The sequence below is a fragment of the Ciconia boyciana genome, chromosome 2, assembly GCF_034638445.1.
Source record: "Ciconia boyciana chromosome 2, ASM3463844v1, whole genome shotgun sequence".
Lineage (NCBI taxonomy): Eukaryota > Metazoa > Chordata > Aves > Ciconiiformes > Ciconiidae > Ciconia > Ciconia boyciana.
In genome coordinates, this window is record NC_132935.1 from 23,526,714 (window position 1) to 23,543,153 (window position 16,440).

A 16,440-nucleotide genomic window follows, 5' to 3' on the forward strand; every position below is an offset into this window, starting at 1 on the left:
AGGTGATTTCTACTGCTTCTGTTTGATTTTTCAAGATCGCTCCCCTGTGCACTTCCAACAACTGGTCCGTTTTCTTTATTTCTTCCCAGGCCAGTAAAGCACTTCATCACATCACATCTCAGAGGCCCTGGAAAGAACTGCTCTGTGCCGCTTTTGTCTGACTCAGAAGAGGAAGGTCTTTGTGCCTGTGAGGTTAGTTTTAATCTTGAAATTGTGGTGAAAAGGGAAAACAACACTGAGCAGAAACAATGGAGCCAGATTAAAGATCATCGTTCAAAAAGCTTAAGAAAGGAGAGTCTGTAATTAGGCCTTTAAATTCTTCATCTTTCTTGGATGAGGTATTTGCTGGAGAAAAAGCAGCCTTCAGTGACGTGCCTCGAAGTCCACAGCTTTCAAACACCACAGGGGCACCCTATGGGAATCCCCAGACCCAGCGCAACTGGTTATTGTATTAGACTCTCCAACAAGAGCAAGCATGTGGGTACGTGTACACATGTGCGGGGAGGGAAACCCTACTGCACGGTGATAAGCTTTCAGGTACAACCTGATATATGTTTGATAGCCCAATACCACATTGTGTTACGAATCCTCTTACTTTTATGAATACATTTGCAGTTCAAGCTCCTAAAGATCATATCTTTGATAACTACCCCCCAAAATAAATACACATAAGCCAATTTGCATTTTAATGACTACTTCCTGCAGAAATACACGTGGCTTTCTTAAATTTCACTCCTGACAGTTTTTTAATCCAGCAACAATAAGAGAGTCATTATTTTAAAATCTTACTATGTTATATTTCCAGTGATCACTGTGAGAGTTGTGTTCTTAATGTTCTGGCACCCAAGGCAGGAGCAATGTGACTGGTGTGAGATTAGAACAAAATGGCTGAGGATAACACCTGACACTAGTGGATGTGACTTTCTTGTTCCTAGATCAACATGGTGTCTTGCTAAGTCTGGCTTGCAGCTGCAAATGCAACTGCGTTAAAGAACTGCCAGCCCTGGCAATGGTGATGGTAGTTGCCAGTGGGAGGAAGAGACAAGACTGCCATGCTCTAGCCCTGGTAGTGGGCCCTTCTGTAAAGGTCCTTGGGAAAGTCGGTGGTGTTGGAGATCCCAAACCTATATTTGCTGTATTTGCTTGCATAATGATCACATGCACACAACAGTCATCTGTTGTGACTGCAGAGGACAACATACCGCTGTATTTTGAAATGGAATCACATAATAGGGGAATATCTAGGGCGGTGAGAATGTAATCATTACATGAATAAATATAGCACCATTAGCAACTGGGACAAGTACAACTCTTTACCAAAGACAACTTTTGAAAGAGCTAGGCGGTTTTCAGAACTATTGTCTTTTCTTTAGTGCTCTATTCTTTTAAAATGTGCACCAGAGATGAAAATCGCTGTTACTTCAAACCTCAGCACCTTCAGTCAGCAAGTCACGACAGTGAGTGTTAATGCTACCACTCCGTGCTCGATGCAATCTCACAGGACTCACTTGCTCGACACAATCTCTCTAATGCTGTTAGAAATGCAGTGGGGAATCGTGCATGAAGATATCTCTGTATTTGAAAGATCCTTAGCATTACTTGAACATTGGGCATTTTATATTCAACATGAAAACAGTATCAGGAGTTTGCTAAGCTCAACAGTGTTTGCTGTTTATTATTTCTACATCCCCGAGAGTCCCGCATTACCCCCACTCATTTTACACAGCCTATTTCCCTTGTTGTTTGCTTCCCGGGGGCCAACTTCTTACAATTACCAGCAGCTTTTCATTTCTCCTACACTAGTCCATGCAGCTGAAATAAGCTGCCACCCTTTGGATAACCTTATCTATAAGAAACTTGTTAAGGTGCTCTGCTGTCCTGGTTTATAGGTCTACTGCAGCAGTCACATCCCCAAATGCAAAACCCCATGTCTGAGGGTACTTGACCACTTAAAAAAAAAAAAAAAAAAAAAAAAAGAAAAAGAAAGAAAGAAAGAATGCACCCATCCTCAAAAACAGTCCTCAAAAATACATTCATTCCCAATTGCAAGGACAGTCTGTGAAGCACTATAAAAAATAATGGCACAAACACAAGGAAAGACATAGTTAGCTTTCAGAACATTGAATATTGGAGATGTTAATACTGTAGAAAGGAAGTTGATAATTTAGAGAAAGAAAACATTCACCTTGTATCCTACATGGACTTTCCAAGTAGGAAAAAAACTTTTACTGTTTCTCAGGCTGGGTATATTTTAAATGGAAAATCACTGAGGCCACAAGTAAGAAACTACACTGTGAGAGCCCTGCAGGTTTTCCTCAGAACTACATCTCTATTTGTCAGTGATACAGGTGTGAATGCAATATCATGCCATAAGCCATTACATACCATCTTGCCTTTTACAGATGGCCAGAATCCCTGGGGTCAGTGAAAGACCACAGTTTACCTGGCTTTGCAGAGACTGAGCTCGCTCACCTCCACCTACCCTTCTTATTATTTGTTAAAAAGGAGAGAAGTGGAACAGTGACTAAGGATAGATGGTACTTATAAAGGGATACCATCTGCATGGGTTTTCCTCACCTTTGCCTCCTCATTGACATCCCAAGTAAAGGACACAGCATTGAATGCGATTTCTTCAATATTCCCAATGGTATTAAAACTCTCCTTGTAATCAGCTGTAAGAAATAACAAACAAACAAAAGACTCATGAAAAAGGTTTGAACTTTCTCTTTTACAGCTTGTAGTACATCTTTGCTTTTTCAGGTGGGTTGGCTAATGCATCAAAACTACCTCTTGTATATGTTGAATTATTAATAAGCTTAATTGCAAAGAGGTAATATACTGCAGCTTTAGTCCTATGCCTAGTACATCACTAGCTAATGTTCTTGCAAAATATTGTTTGCTCTCAAAAAGGAATCAGTGTGACTGTAGAGGGAATGAGTGGGTGCATTCATTAGCTTGGCCAAGGAATGGCCAAAACTGGAAAATTAACTAAAAGCTATTGAAACATTTAAAGGGACTGTTCGAACCTTGACATAAATAAACAACATTATGGTAAATCCTAAAGAAGCTTTCTAAAAGGCTAAGAGCTGTAACTGGAGGAAATAATCAGTAGTGTACACTTCTTGCCCAGCCATTTCAACTTTCCTGGGAACTACTGCACTGGATGCTGGATCTGTATTAAAAAAAACCAAACCAAAACAAACAAACAAAAAAACCCAAAAAAACCAAAAACATAAATATCCTTTCTCCAAAGTGTGTATGATACTAAAATAGCAAACAACCAAAGTATTTTAAATTGTCTCACTACAAAATCTGCAACCTCTTCTCACTTCTTTCCAAAGGGCTGTTAATATTATCAATAAGCTAGTATTTCAGAAGGAATGCAAAGCAAAAGGGAGTCCAAATTTCAAAGATGACCCAACCCCCCCCAAAAAACAGTAAGGGCAGAAAACCACGTAAGACAGACAACATCCAGGTCTTCTTTATAATTGAAAAGAGGAACAAGCCCCCTTTTTCTCTCCCTTTGCCAGCCAGTTTAACACACTTTCTTCTTTTTGATGACAGATTAAGAGAAAGACCAGGTCTGTAAGGTGGTAATATCTGCTTGATTAAAGGAACTTCCAGATTCTTCACACAAATATATCAACTCTCTCTGGGACATATACATTTCCTTAGAATCCCTCCAGGGCTGTAATGGCTGTAATTGGACTCGGTGCCAGAGGGCTGAGATTACGTCATGCAGCAATCTTGATCTAACGTTTGCCCAAATCTGCGCTTCAGAAGCAGGCTGATTCTCAGCTTTGTAATCAGTTATAGAAAGAGGATGTTTTTGTATTCTATGAGACACCCAAATGGTTTCAATATTAATCTCCTTTACCCTTCTAAAAATGAACTGTTCGTCTAAAAAATAATTTCTAGTTAATAACTGTTTTTAAATCATTTATAACAAAACCACTGCTGCAAGGAGAATTATTTAATATTTGAGATGTGTAATCAATATACTTTTCTCTCATCTGAAATGCAGGGATGCTGGCATTTCACTGGGCAAATGAAACTGTGTGCCTGGGAAACATGAATGATTTTGGATACAGTAAAAATTCACTGTTCTGACCATAGGAACAGCACAAGATATTTGGTGATGCAGCAAGTCAACATGGTGTTTGAGAGAGCAGGCAGGCTTTTCATTCCCTGATGAACTCAGATCTCCTTTCTAACTTAAGTCATTGGCTTCACTATCTAAATTCAGTGTAGAAATGCAAATGAGAGGAATTAGAAGACAGAGAAGTAGTTTAATATGCATGTGCACACATCCACCCACCCCTTAAATTTATGATTCACCAGAAAGTGCCTCGTGCAACTGACTTGCATATGGGCGTGCTGTGTAGGTGCACTTTGGAAAGACATGAACAAGATGTCTTGTAAAGACACATGTTTTCTTCTCCTAAAAGGCTGTCAGAACCTTGCATCCCACCAACACTTCCCTTCCCCCAACACATGCCTCTGCTTCCTTAATTGCCATACACAAATCTCATGGAGTGTCTATGTGACATGCTGTTTAAAAGCAGAAGTGCACCCTATTCCCCTCAATTTACAGATAATTAAAGAAGGATCCTCAGTAGATTAAGAAAGCATTTACATCCAAGGATATTTGAAAGTTGTTAATGTGACTACAATTTTTCCTCTTCTGCTGCTGTGAGTTACCAGAAATAGAAAATTGGGGTTCTTCAATATGCCAGAAAATGGCTTTACAGGAATTATTTCCTCTTTTGTTGGGTAAACTGCATATTAAACAATGGCAAGTTTCAACATTAAACTAATCATTTGCATGCATTACGTACCATTGTAGTAGTTTTTGTATTGTGCACATAAATAATACAAAATATCCTGCAAAAAAATATGGGCAAGACTCTGGAGCACCAATAACCCCAATCTAAAGCTTCCACACCCACTCTTTATGTCCACTTTTGAACCTGTTCCAGTGTTTGTCAAATTATGGTACTGATTCTAAATAATCAATATTTGCTGCAATCTAGTACTGTATTCTTTATTTGACATTATTTTAAAAGAAAAAGCTAGTGATCCATTGTCACAGCACAGCATTGTGGAAAAGTCAGCTTTCCCCCCCTCCCCTCACTCCTGCTAAAAAACAGTGAAAGTGCCTCCCTCCTTCTTCAGAAAAACCCATAACAGCACATACCCTAAATTCTGGAAAACACCTTTCCTTCTTGCTTAGTAAGTGTCAAGCCCTCAAGTTTATTCCTCAAGCACTATGGAGTTGCTTACATGTCAGTCCATGCTTATCCTCTTAATATCAATGCATCTTCAGACCCAGTACTACATCTAATCCATTCAACCATCCTTCCTCCCAGGAGGTGCACCAGCCAGTACACAAAACAAATTAAAGCAGTGACCCCTGCACGTCTGGATTGAGGGAACAAATCACTCTATTTCCTCTAATCTCCAGAATATAACTGCAGGCCAGAAGGCAGAGAGACAGACCTGTGCCACCAGGGAAAGCAGCACAAGAAGAGTCATCATCCCTATCTGAGAGCTGATTAGCTGGACCCCAGAACTAGAACATCCCAAATTCATTTGATTCTCTGCCTGCTAAAGACCAAGTTATGCTCTAGATTAAAAGTGCATTCATAAACAATTAAAAAGGATTCACAGATGTTAAACATACGCTACAAATGTTAAGTTAAAATAGTACTAATGATTATAAACATCTATGGAACAGGTTACACAGATTTATGGCTATTCACAGATAGTTTTAAAGGAGCCTAATATTATTAACCCTTTATATACTGTTGATAGTTGGAGTGAAATCCAAAATAAAAGAGAAGTGGGGCTACCAGCAGATTGCCAGACCATCTCCTGAAGAGGGGACAAATCTGACACACACCCCTGACCTTAGCAAGCTTCTCGTGAGTGCCTGTTTAAATGGTTCTCCATGGCGTCTCCTGGCATTTGCTAATCTCCCTCATAGACACCTAATTCTCTCTGTTAACTACACAGGGCCTGGACACTAAGTCAGTATTCCCTTACAGGAGCCCTTCAAGGATCTGAATTTTTAATGTAAATGGAAATCTTCATAGAGCCACACAATAATTTAGCTTGGAAGAGATCCCTGGAGGTTATCTGGTTCAATTCCTACCCTACTGCTGCTCAAAGCAGGGCCAACTTCAAATTTGGATGAAGTTGCTCAGTTAGATCATCTGATGATAAAACTGGAAGATTTTGCTAAATGCAGCTTGATGCTTGTATAGGAAATGTAGTTGGGAGCCATTCTGCCCTAATAAGCCCAATATCCATGATGTAAGTCCCAAAGAAAATGAAATGTACTTCAGAAACACTACTTCGTAAGAGCTAAGGCCATATTTCAGTTGTTCGCAAGAAAACACTGCTGAACAACATCTAGGTCTTTCTTCTGAAAATGCTGAGGCGAACTGTGCTCTCACCGTTCTTACATCTGACAGGGAGTGCTGTATCAGTAAGTCTTACTACACTGGGCTTTGCTCATGTTTGCAGTCCAAATAAAGAATACACACCAGAGTGCCTCAAAAGTCAGCACAGACCTATTTCATCTCAAACTAATGGAAGCATAAAAGACATTCACTTTAACACACATAAACACACAGGTCATGCACAGCACTTGTTTTGCAGAGGACGATTTTACAGAATATGCATCATAAGCTGATTTGTTCAGGTAAGGGGACTGAAATGTGCTGGTACGCCACGAGTGTGGTGGAGTCGGAGGGTGTTGGCACTGCAGTGGAACGAGCTCCTCAGCACATACCTTCAAAGGTATGAGCACTAGCACTGCAAGCTTGTAAGGACTAGCACAAAAAACAGGCAGCCTTCAGAAATAGCTGTGACGTGGCATACTATGCTCTTTTAACATGTCATGATAGGAGTCATTTGGTCTGGGGTGGAGGTTTTATTGCCTTAACTACCCCAAAGGACAAAAGAAAAAAAAAAAAAAAGAAGCTGGGGAAACAGTTCAGCCAGAACTATGATCATAAGACAAGAGGCAGAGACGAGATTCAGGAAGAGCCACTTTGACCAAATACACTTGACTTTAAATAATGCCAGCCTCAGTGGAGACTGCAGCATTTGAAAGTCAAACGGCACTGCATGAGTAGGACCACTGAGGGACTGATTCTCTGATCACCCTGTTCAATCACCCCTGAAGTCTTGCAGTGCTCTCTCCAAGTAACCCTGCTTTTTTTTTCCTTTCCCCTTCTCTCTGCCCCCTCTCATTCCTGCCATTCAATGGTTTGGTTCCCTCAGGCGGTCAAAACAAGATAGACTTGGTCTGCTTTGGTCTTGCCGACTCCTTTGACTGGAATCCGCTGCAGATGGCTGCGTGTGTAAACTGCACGTGGGAGGGCAGAAGCGCTTGATGTCTAGACACTCCCACAGATTTCAACTTCAGGCTCCTTGGCAGCAGGTACGTGTTCTTCCGCTGCTAAAATCTCCCAAGCATGCGGATAGGGCAGCTGTGGCTGAAATGGGCTTGTAAATACCTTCGATGGGATGAACGATAAACAGGTCTCTCAGGATAGCACACCAGAGCTTGCTTCTCCCTCACTTCTCCCTCACTTCTCTCTAACGCGACTCAAAAAGTGGGGGTGTAGGAGTCCTGTACGCTCCTTTGCAGTCACCATAATGATGGCATCTTCACTCTCAGGCTGCACTTACACATCAGATTAGCTAACCTAACTGTTATGTGGGCTGCTACTGTTACTGGATCAAAGAGTGGATCAGCCTTTGAAAAACTAAAGGAAACAAACACTCTGCCAGTCCTGAGGTGCAGACCTTGACTTCCCAGCACCAGAAGGTGGAACAACATTAAATATGCATGCAAGGGGCAGCTCTTCTTTGTGACTACTGAGGACGATTCCTTCTGCGTGGTCTCCGTCCTGCTTCATAGACCCTATAGCCCAGTCCTAGCAGGGACGAGCCATTGCTAAAAGCTGTGGTACAAGCCTTGCAGCCATTGCCAATATATCCCACCACATCCCTGTGCAAGGTACGAGAGCTTTCCACATTCTGCAATCTTCCCTGAAACATCTGGAGATCCTCTTACACTCACCAATGTCGAGGACCCTCTGTTTAGCTGTGTGCTGCCGAGAATGCCAGTATTTCCAGTATTTCAGCTGCTCGTCTCTGTTTTTATCCTCACTGAAAACAACCATGACCACGCTCTAAGAAAATCAAGAGCACAAGTTGCATTAGTTCATATAATTAATAGTCAGAAACATAAAAATTAAAATCTCCCATATGCCTCTAATGCTGATCCAGTCACCGCCCTCCCCCAGTACTTTGGTTGTAGAAGATTGCTGGTTTTTATTCCAGTCCAATATTGCAATACACTTAAAGACTCAGGGCAGAAGAAATGTAGTTTTAAAATAATGCAGGGCCTAGGATTATCTTCTTGATAGTCCAAATAAAATGTAATCATATTCTTAGATTTAAGAAGTCTAAGTTCCCTTAAGAGCAGTCATTTCAAAGTCAGAGGATCCCCAATTTCAATTCTGATCCAAGTCCAGTCCAAGTGCTGGAGTTCAGATTCCTTGTCACTCTGGAAGATGACATTACACTGTAAAGGGATGTGTTGTTACGGAGCTCAGGCTCACTGGCTAAAGGTAGGACATTTTTAGTTTTACCACACATAGTCCAAATACCCTTCTTGGCAGCAGGACTCTTGCATACATGTATTTAATGACAAACTCACTGTGACTATTTACTGAGTTTTGCTGAGCTTTTCAGTTCAAGTTCTGAATTCCCTTTGTTAAACTGTGTGATTCAAAGGAAACAGATTGAAACTTTATGCAAAATTTCACATGAGTAATAAAGGCTTTTTAAAAAAGCCCTGCTGTAGGCAAGCAAATCAAAAAACACAAAACAAGGCAAGAATGCTCATACTAGGTAAACTGAAGTGAAAAGAAATCACAGAGAACAAAAAATTCACTTTTAAATATCCTCTTTTGTTCCCATTCTTCCTTTAACCCTGAGTCACCAAGCTCATAAAAAATACCATCAAGCTGTTTCATAAGTTGAGGAGTTGGATCACCATTGATTCATGATCTATGTCCCTCCACACAGTCACCACTGTAACCCTTCACATGCTCTGTGACCTTCTCCATTCCACCTATAAAAGTCGAACATCATCACTGCGTCTTCCATGTCTAGCTACTGCATGGGCACAAGGCAGTATATGCTGTGGATGAGTCCCGAGTTATGCATATGCGTACTGGCTGGCCATCAGGTATGTGCTGGCTGGCCAGCTGATGCATTAACCAGAACTGGCAGTGCAGACTGTAGCTTTTCCACCAAGGACAGCATTAATCTTTTTCCCCTATGAACCACTTACGTGGAACTTGTACAGGTTTAATACCTTCAAAACTTCTTGCCCCTCTGTCAGGTTCGGATGGAATTGGCAATAAATTCAACAGCCCCCTTAGCTGGGGGCCTGGCAAACAGAACATGGTCGTGAAAGTTGCGTGTGGTTTCACAATCTTCTGTAAACTGTACATCCTCCAAAAGAAATGGTCTCATCTCTGCTCTACAACTTCCATCCTTCTGTTGCCACGGCTTCAAAACTCATGTGGCTCTGTAGTGAACAAGACTTATGAGGACTGGTTTTCAGCCAGACCAGTGAGCTCCTGACTCCTGTTACAGCTGTACAAGTGCTGGAGCTGGCACCACAAAGAGGGAAGGAACAGGTGGCTCACAGGGAGAGACTTTTCAGCAGCAGAGAAGTCTTACATCGGCTTCAGCCAACAACGAAATGCCATCATCAGCCTCATGTTCTTAGGAAACCAGGCTAAAAATTAACTGCTATGCAGGTTTACAAATCATTGCCTCTCTTTAGGAAGAATCTCTCTAAACTTCACATATGATAGAAACATATAGGTTGTTGTCTGCTTCACTGCTCATGTTGACTTTCATTGGTTCCTTTGACTAAAGTCACAACATTTTTACAGCACTTCATTTATTTGGATGGAAACACTTTTGCAGCCTTATACATATGCAGCCCTTCCAGCTTTAGGGTGAAATTTGCAGGGCAGAAACTCTGAGGCTCATTGGTCATTCCAAGGTTACTGGGCTAGGATTTGCTTACTCAAAAACATTACCAGGGAAATCAGGAGGCCTGTTCACCAGGCAGACGTTGCTGAATACCCAAGCTTCAGTTCCAACCACAGAATCTAAGATGCAAATCATCCATTTTGTCATACTTCTGGGTGAATATCAAGTGAAAGCTCACACTTATATGATGTAAATTATTTAAAATTTGTGTCACAAAGGATGGCTTCAACTCTTCACATTTTATCTGACATGCACTGGAAAGCAGCTGCTGAAGTGCACAAGTGAGTGAAGATGGACTTACACAGTAGATGTAGCAGTTTTCTGATTTTTTTCTTTAATCATGGCAATGATAAGTTCACCGATGTCAAGTGCAATATCTGTGCAATTACCATTCTCCCAAACCATAAACTGAGGCAGATATGTATATAATTAACTCATAAGATCACACTTTGAAAAAACTGGACCCCAAAATATTTGAGACCACCATCAATATTACTCTCCCACCTTTACATTGGGCTTACAAGTAAGCTTGCTCCATCCTCTTCCACAAGAAAAAAATAATTAAAAACCAACCAACCACAACTACATTTATCTACAGAGCTCCATTCCCATCTAGGAAAGAAATTGGACTATACCCTGACTTTGCTGATGGGATGCCGGAAACATTTGTTGTCACCCGTCTCGCTCAGGGTGATGGCGTAGAACTGTCCTTTGTTCAAGTAGGTCATGGGCCCCTCCCCTTGCTTTTGACGCAGAGATTTGGTAGCTTCTAGCGTATACTGAAAAGTGCTGCTGAAAAGACAGGGAGAGAAACACCAACAAAATCCATCACTTTCTCCTTTTCTCTTTGTTCCCATTTATTACGTATTTCATGCATTGTATAAGCAAGGCATAAGAAGTTAATAATAAAATTCCTGGAAAACGTCAAATAGGTATTTAAAAATGCAATTTTCTTTTTTCACGTTCATCAGATCTGGCAATCAAGCGTAAAACTATCTGGACTGTAAGTCTCTTGGAGAAAAGACTACATCTTTACTTTCTCTGAAGAGAACCATCATGAAGTACAAGACTACGTACCCCACAGTGAGAGTGTCAAATACCAGAAGGGAATGCAGTATGATTTGCAGGAAATCAGCTACCTCCACAGACATTTAAATTTAGAAGTGTCACAGAAAGAGAAATTTAAAAAAAACAAACAAACAAAGAGACAAACAGACAAACAAAAAAAACCAGAATAAAACTTGTTGCAGAAGATGGATGTGGAGAATGTAAAGTCCAACTGCTACTTTCAGCACAGGGCAGAAAAGGAATACAACCAGAAGGGACAGTAGGTTCATTTGTTTAAAGACAACGTGCAGTCAAGGTTTTTACAAGCCTTCTTTTCAAAATTAATCAGACAGAACAAAGTACCTACATTTAGTTGTATCTGCAATCAAGTAACCTCCCTTAGAAAAAGACAAAAATTAGAGAAAAAGAGAGTTTGCTCTTGTGTTGGAAGTCAGATTTTAGAAAACATCCTCCTTCACAGGATAACTTTCCACCTTTAAAGCAGTTCTCAAACCATGAAAAGTTAAAGCTCCATTAACTACTGAACTGTTAGCTGAACACAGTTCTCACAGAGCCTCTTCCAGCCACCTTCTCCAATAATGGGCTTGAACAATAATCCAATAAAAATGATGCCTGCAGCTCCTCACATTCTCTTAAATGAAAAATAACGTTAACCTTGCAGAATAAATCTTCTCTTCAAACTGCATTTGGTCACCACAGGAAGCTTAATGCAAGGAGTCACTTGCAGGATGTCCTCACAAATTGGAGATACAGGGGAAGCATTTTCACGAAGGTCCTAATTCAACAAAGTATTTAAGCAGTGCTGGAGTAGAACCAAAAGGACGAACATGTTGGTCCAAAACAATAGTGTATCCTTAACTTTCTAGGTCAAGCAAATACTCTGGATCATCATAACACTGCCATAGCAATATGGAAATAAGGGGAAGACAAAAACATTTTTAACTATCCAATGGAAAAAAAAAATCACTAAAATGTATGAATAATAATAACATTTAAATACCCACTTGATGAGAAAGTAGAAGGAAAAAAAAAACCTGATGCACTGTCTTTCCATCCAAGGGAAGACATTTCAGACAGTTTAGCACCAATTATTTAGTTTAGTATCAATCATTCAATCAAATAAAGACAATTTCTAAGTGTTTCTTAGCTTATAAATGGAAATCTAGTCATTTTTCTAATTGCTTAAAAGTTACAAATCAAAGCAAAACTAAGGTAAAAAGCAAACACTAGCCTATACCTATCCCACCCACTGATGGCAGTACCGGTGCTTCCCAGCAATGCAGCTGCTGCTGACACAAAGGCTCTCACGCACAGTGGAAAGGTAGCATGAAGGGGACTGCGGTCCCCTCTGCTGCCGCCCACCGTGGTGTGTGCTGCCGCAGTCCCTCTGTCCTGTGTGCAAGGGGAACAGAGGCTCTGTCGACACTGGCAAGTGGAATGGCTCCGTCCAAGCAGACTGGAAGAACAGAACCACTGGTGCTGCAGACTCAGCATCCACCCTGCTGCATATGCTTGTCCTGTGGGTTGACTGCCCATTAGTGGTGGGGGCACATCTTCTGATTTAGTGTCAGACAAAGGGACCGCAGGTTGCACGCTGTGAGACTGCTGCACAATGTGCACCAAAGCACACTGAGTGCCCTGGGAGATGACCTCAGGACATCTGGACAGAAGGCCTAACGAGGATGTGTGCTGAGAAGGGCTTAGGATGAACCAAAGTCAAACACACAGTGTCTTAACAGAGCTGCCTACAGTCTGCCACAGTTTGCTCTTCTGTTTCCTGGCATTCTGTATGTTTCAGAAAGATGTCAAAAAATCTAAACCCCAGACACACTGCACCTGGCCAATTTTGCAGTCTCAGTTTGGTACCACTTGGGAATTTTCTTCTTGTTCCCAGCTGGCAATCAAAGTGTGCCACATAGCAGGAGGATTACTATTACGCTTAAAACTTATTGCAGTCACTCAAATGATTATAATACTGTTCTGAATCTCACCATGAGTCTTAACTAAAGCCCCTTGTAATCATTAAGGAATCTTCTATCAGGCTTCCAATTAGTTTCATATTCACCACTTCTTTTTTTCAACCTGAAGCTTTCATTTCTGAGCACCTATCACTTCCAGGTAACTCCCAAGGAAGATGTATTTCATTTTTCTTAATGTGCACTTGGAAGTTTTGTTCTAACGTGGACCTGGGCCATAGCATGAAAGACTTAATGTCTGAGAATTGTTAACAATGCCAGTGCTTCAGGATTCAATTTTATAAATATCCAGTGTAGTAAGTGAGCAGTCTTTGCTAAATATCTGTTTCGTATGTACTGCCTATATAATAACTCTGTTCTGAGCTCACTGCAGTTAATGATTGTTTTAACATACCTCAAGAAAAAAGATCAAGCTGGAACGAACCTCCAGTACAGAAGCAGTCATATGCCTACTCCAGGAAAAATATGTAGGCACGTTCCTGTTTCTAAAGTGAGAGTAATCTCTCAGATATAAACAGAACTATTCAGAAGCATGAAATGAAGCTGTTGTGGTTTAGCCCCAGTCGGCAATTAAGCACCACCCAGCCGCTCGCTCACCCTACCCTGCTGGTGGGATGGGGGAGAGAATCAGAAGAGCAAAAGTAAGAAAACTTGTGGGTTGAGATAAGAACAGTTTAATAATTGGGAAAAAAAAAATTGTAATGAAAAGGAAAACAACAAGAGAGCGAGAGAGGAACAAAACCCAGGGAAAAACAAGTGATACAACCACTCACCACCTGCTGACTGATGCCCAGCCCGTCCCCGAGCAGCAATCGCTGCCCCTCAGCCAACCCCCCCAGTTTATATACTGAGCATGACATCATATGCTACAGAATAGCCCTTTGGCCAGTTTGGATCAATTATCCTGGCTGTGCCCCCTCCCAGTTTCTTGTGCACCCAGCAGAGCATGGGAAGCTGAAAAGTCCTTGACTAGTGTAAACATTACTGAGCAACAACTAAAATATCAGTGTGTTATCAATATTATTCTCATACTAAATCCAAAACACAGCACTATACCAGCTACTAGGAAGAAAATTAACTCTATCGCAGCCGAAACCAGGAAATCAGCTTATAAATTTTACTGATCACAGTCTTCATTAGCTAAGTGACTCTGCAGTGTTTGCCCATTCTACGCATGCATTTTTCTGTGCTTAGCGGGGAGGACACTATTCCTTTCAAACGTCAGTTTTTGAAACTTTTTAAAAAACTTTTTGGAATCCTTAGGTCTTTTTACATGGTTTGTAATAGATACTTCGTTTATATTATTGTATAGATAAACATGAAGTACCACAACAAGCAGTATAAAAAGACAGAGGGTTTCCCAGAAAACCTACTAGGAGTAACTAGAAAAAACAGAAGGGAAAAATAAAGATGGGAATTCCATAAGGTTGGTGGAGCCAGTTCAACCATCCTGGACATCTGACTTGTGCATCCTACCATCCTGAAAGGTGGGGAAGACTTTCCATGACCTGGCTGTCAAAGCTGTGCCCTGTTACCTGGGGAACCTCTCTTAACACTTTTAATTTCGCCTGTCTCCAGGGGCTTCAGAGGAGTTACTGACTTAAAACAATGCTGGGGGAAGATAATAGATGAAGATATAAACTGGTCAGATTTGAAAGCTAACACGTGCAGAAGGGGAGAGTACTGCTGGGCAGTGTCAAGGGAGCCCTGCAGGTGCTCCAGGGTGATGAAAGGGAGGGTGGGAACTGGACACAGGCAGCCTCTCCTCGATACATTCCTACATGATGCCAGTCAACACATTTCAAAGCTTATGCAATACCTTGTTTTTTCATAAATATATTCTTCAGCCCCCACTGACACACTGCGATACTTCTGAAAAATAAAAACAACAATTAAATATAGTTTGATACAATCAAAATGCAAATACCAACAAAAGCAGAATTCTGTTTATTTAAAGACCCCTCGGAAGAAACCATCAACCATTTAAAACTCAAAATCCCTAAAAACTGAACTGGACCCTACGTTGTCTTTACACTAGAACTGACAGAGATAATTCATTTATGTCAAGCTTTTAGAGTTTTTCATAACCTAACTGCTACAGGAATGTAACTGAAAAACATCTTCTGCCTTATTAAACTCCTTGCCTACACATTAATATATTATAAAACAATCCTGCAAAAATGTACCCCATCCCAAAGATAAGGAGATTTTCAAATGAAATCATAGTTTTCCTAGAGACTTCACATTTTGTTTTGCTTTATTTAAAAATATGTGTGTAGTCAGCTGACCTTAAGGCCTACAATGAAATGCTGACAAAAATTTAGATTGCTATACTGTCTATTTTGAATAGGACTGGTGACGCAGGCTAAGAAAGTATTTTACTTTCAATATAAGATTCTGTTTGAGTGAAACGCACACTTTACCAGATGGAAGGAGACCTACAGTCACTCTTTAAAAAAAGAAAACACATCTATCAAAAAAAAAATTACATCAAGAGCTGGAATTCTGAAAAAATGAAATCTTTTTGCACAGGCTAAGCAAGGATTTGTACTCTGTCTTCCTGAGCAAACGAGCCCGTTCGTACTGTACTATGTAAGCCTTGATACTTCTTGGCTTGCCTTTTGCCTGAAACATGTTTTTGCTGATGTCTCTCTGATTCACTGATGGATCATTACATTTAACCTCCAGGATTTCTTTTGTGATCACCAGTTAGCAATTAAAAGCTGTTTTGTTCCCAGAAGTGTCAAGTCAGGCAATTTTGAAAACAGTTTTTAATTTTAACTTATGCACAACTGTGCCACAACAAATATCCAGTCAGATACCGGTTAAGTGCAAAGGTATTATGTACCAGTTAGGAATATTTCCTGAAGATCAAAAGTCAAGGATCCATAAGGAGTAGAATAGATAAGCTAAATACTCTAAGACATCTAATATCTGAGGGGTATTACAATAAAGATGGTCCCATATTAACATGCTAGTTACATTTTATATGAAGGCTAGAGGTTGACATTGTCAAAACCATTCAATTTACTTACCTATCCTCGAAAATTTTGTCTATACTATAAAGGACTAATAAATTAATCACAGCTAAATAAGAATATGAATGAGATGAGAAAGGTATATTTATATAATCATTAAAATTGTATCCAAAGAACATAGCAAGTGATTGACCAAAGTGTCCGATACCAGAGGGCTATATAAAAACTCAGCATTCTTTCAGTATAACAGAACTAAGTCACTCAATAAACGTTTTGAAACAATTTCTAAATATGTATTCATAAGGTGTTTAAAAATTGAGCAGGTA

The 16,440-nt window shown here is 40.5% G+C and overlaps 1 protein-coding gene across 1 annotated transcript in view; it reads right to left on the reverse strand.

The window, feature by feature from the left end:
* The window catches only part of GRHL2 (grainyhead like transcription factor 2), a 65,607-nt gene that overhangs the window by 30,139 nt on the left and 19,028 nt on the right, over nucleotides 1-16,440 (reverse strand). The window contains exons 5-8 of the mRNA XM_072851147.1: nucleotides 14,956-15,008; nucleotides 10,728-10,881; nucleotides 8,096-8,207; nucleotides 2,578-2,672 (exon numbers count right to left, since the gene is read on the reverse strand). Of these exons, the coding sequence (XP_072707248.1) occupies nucleotides 2,578-2,672; nucleotides 8,096-8,207; nucleotides 10,728-10,881; nucleotides 14,956-15,008 (414 nt within the window). The remainder of the gene's footprint in view (nucleotides 1-2,577; nucleotides 2,673-8,095; nucleotides 8,208-10,727; nucleotides 10,882-14,955; nucleotides 15,009-16,440) is intronic.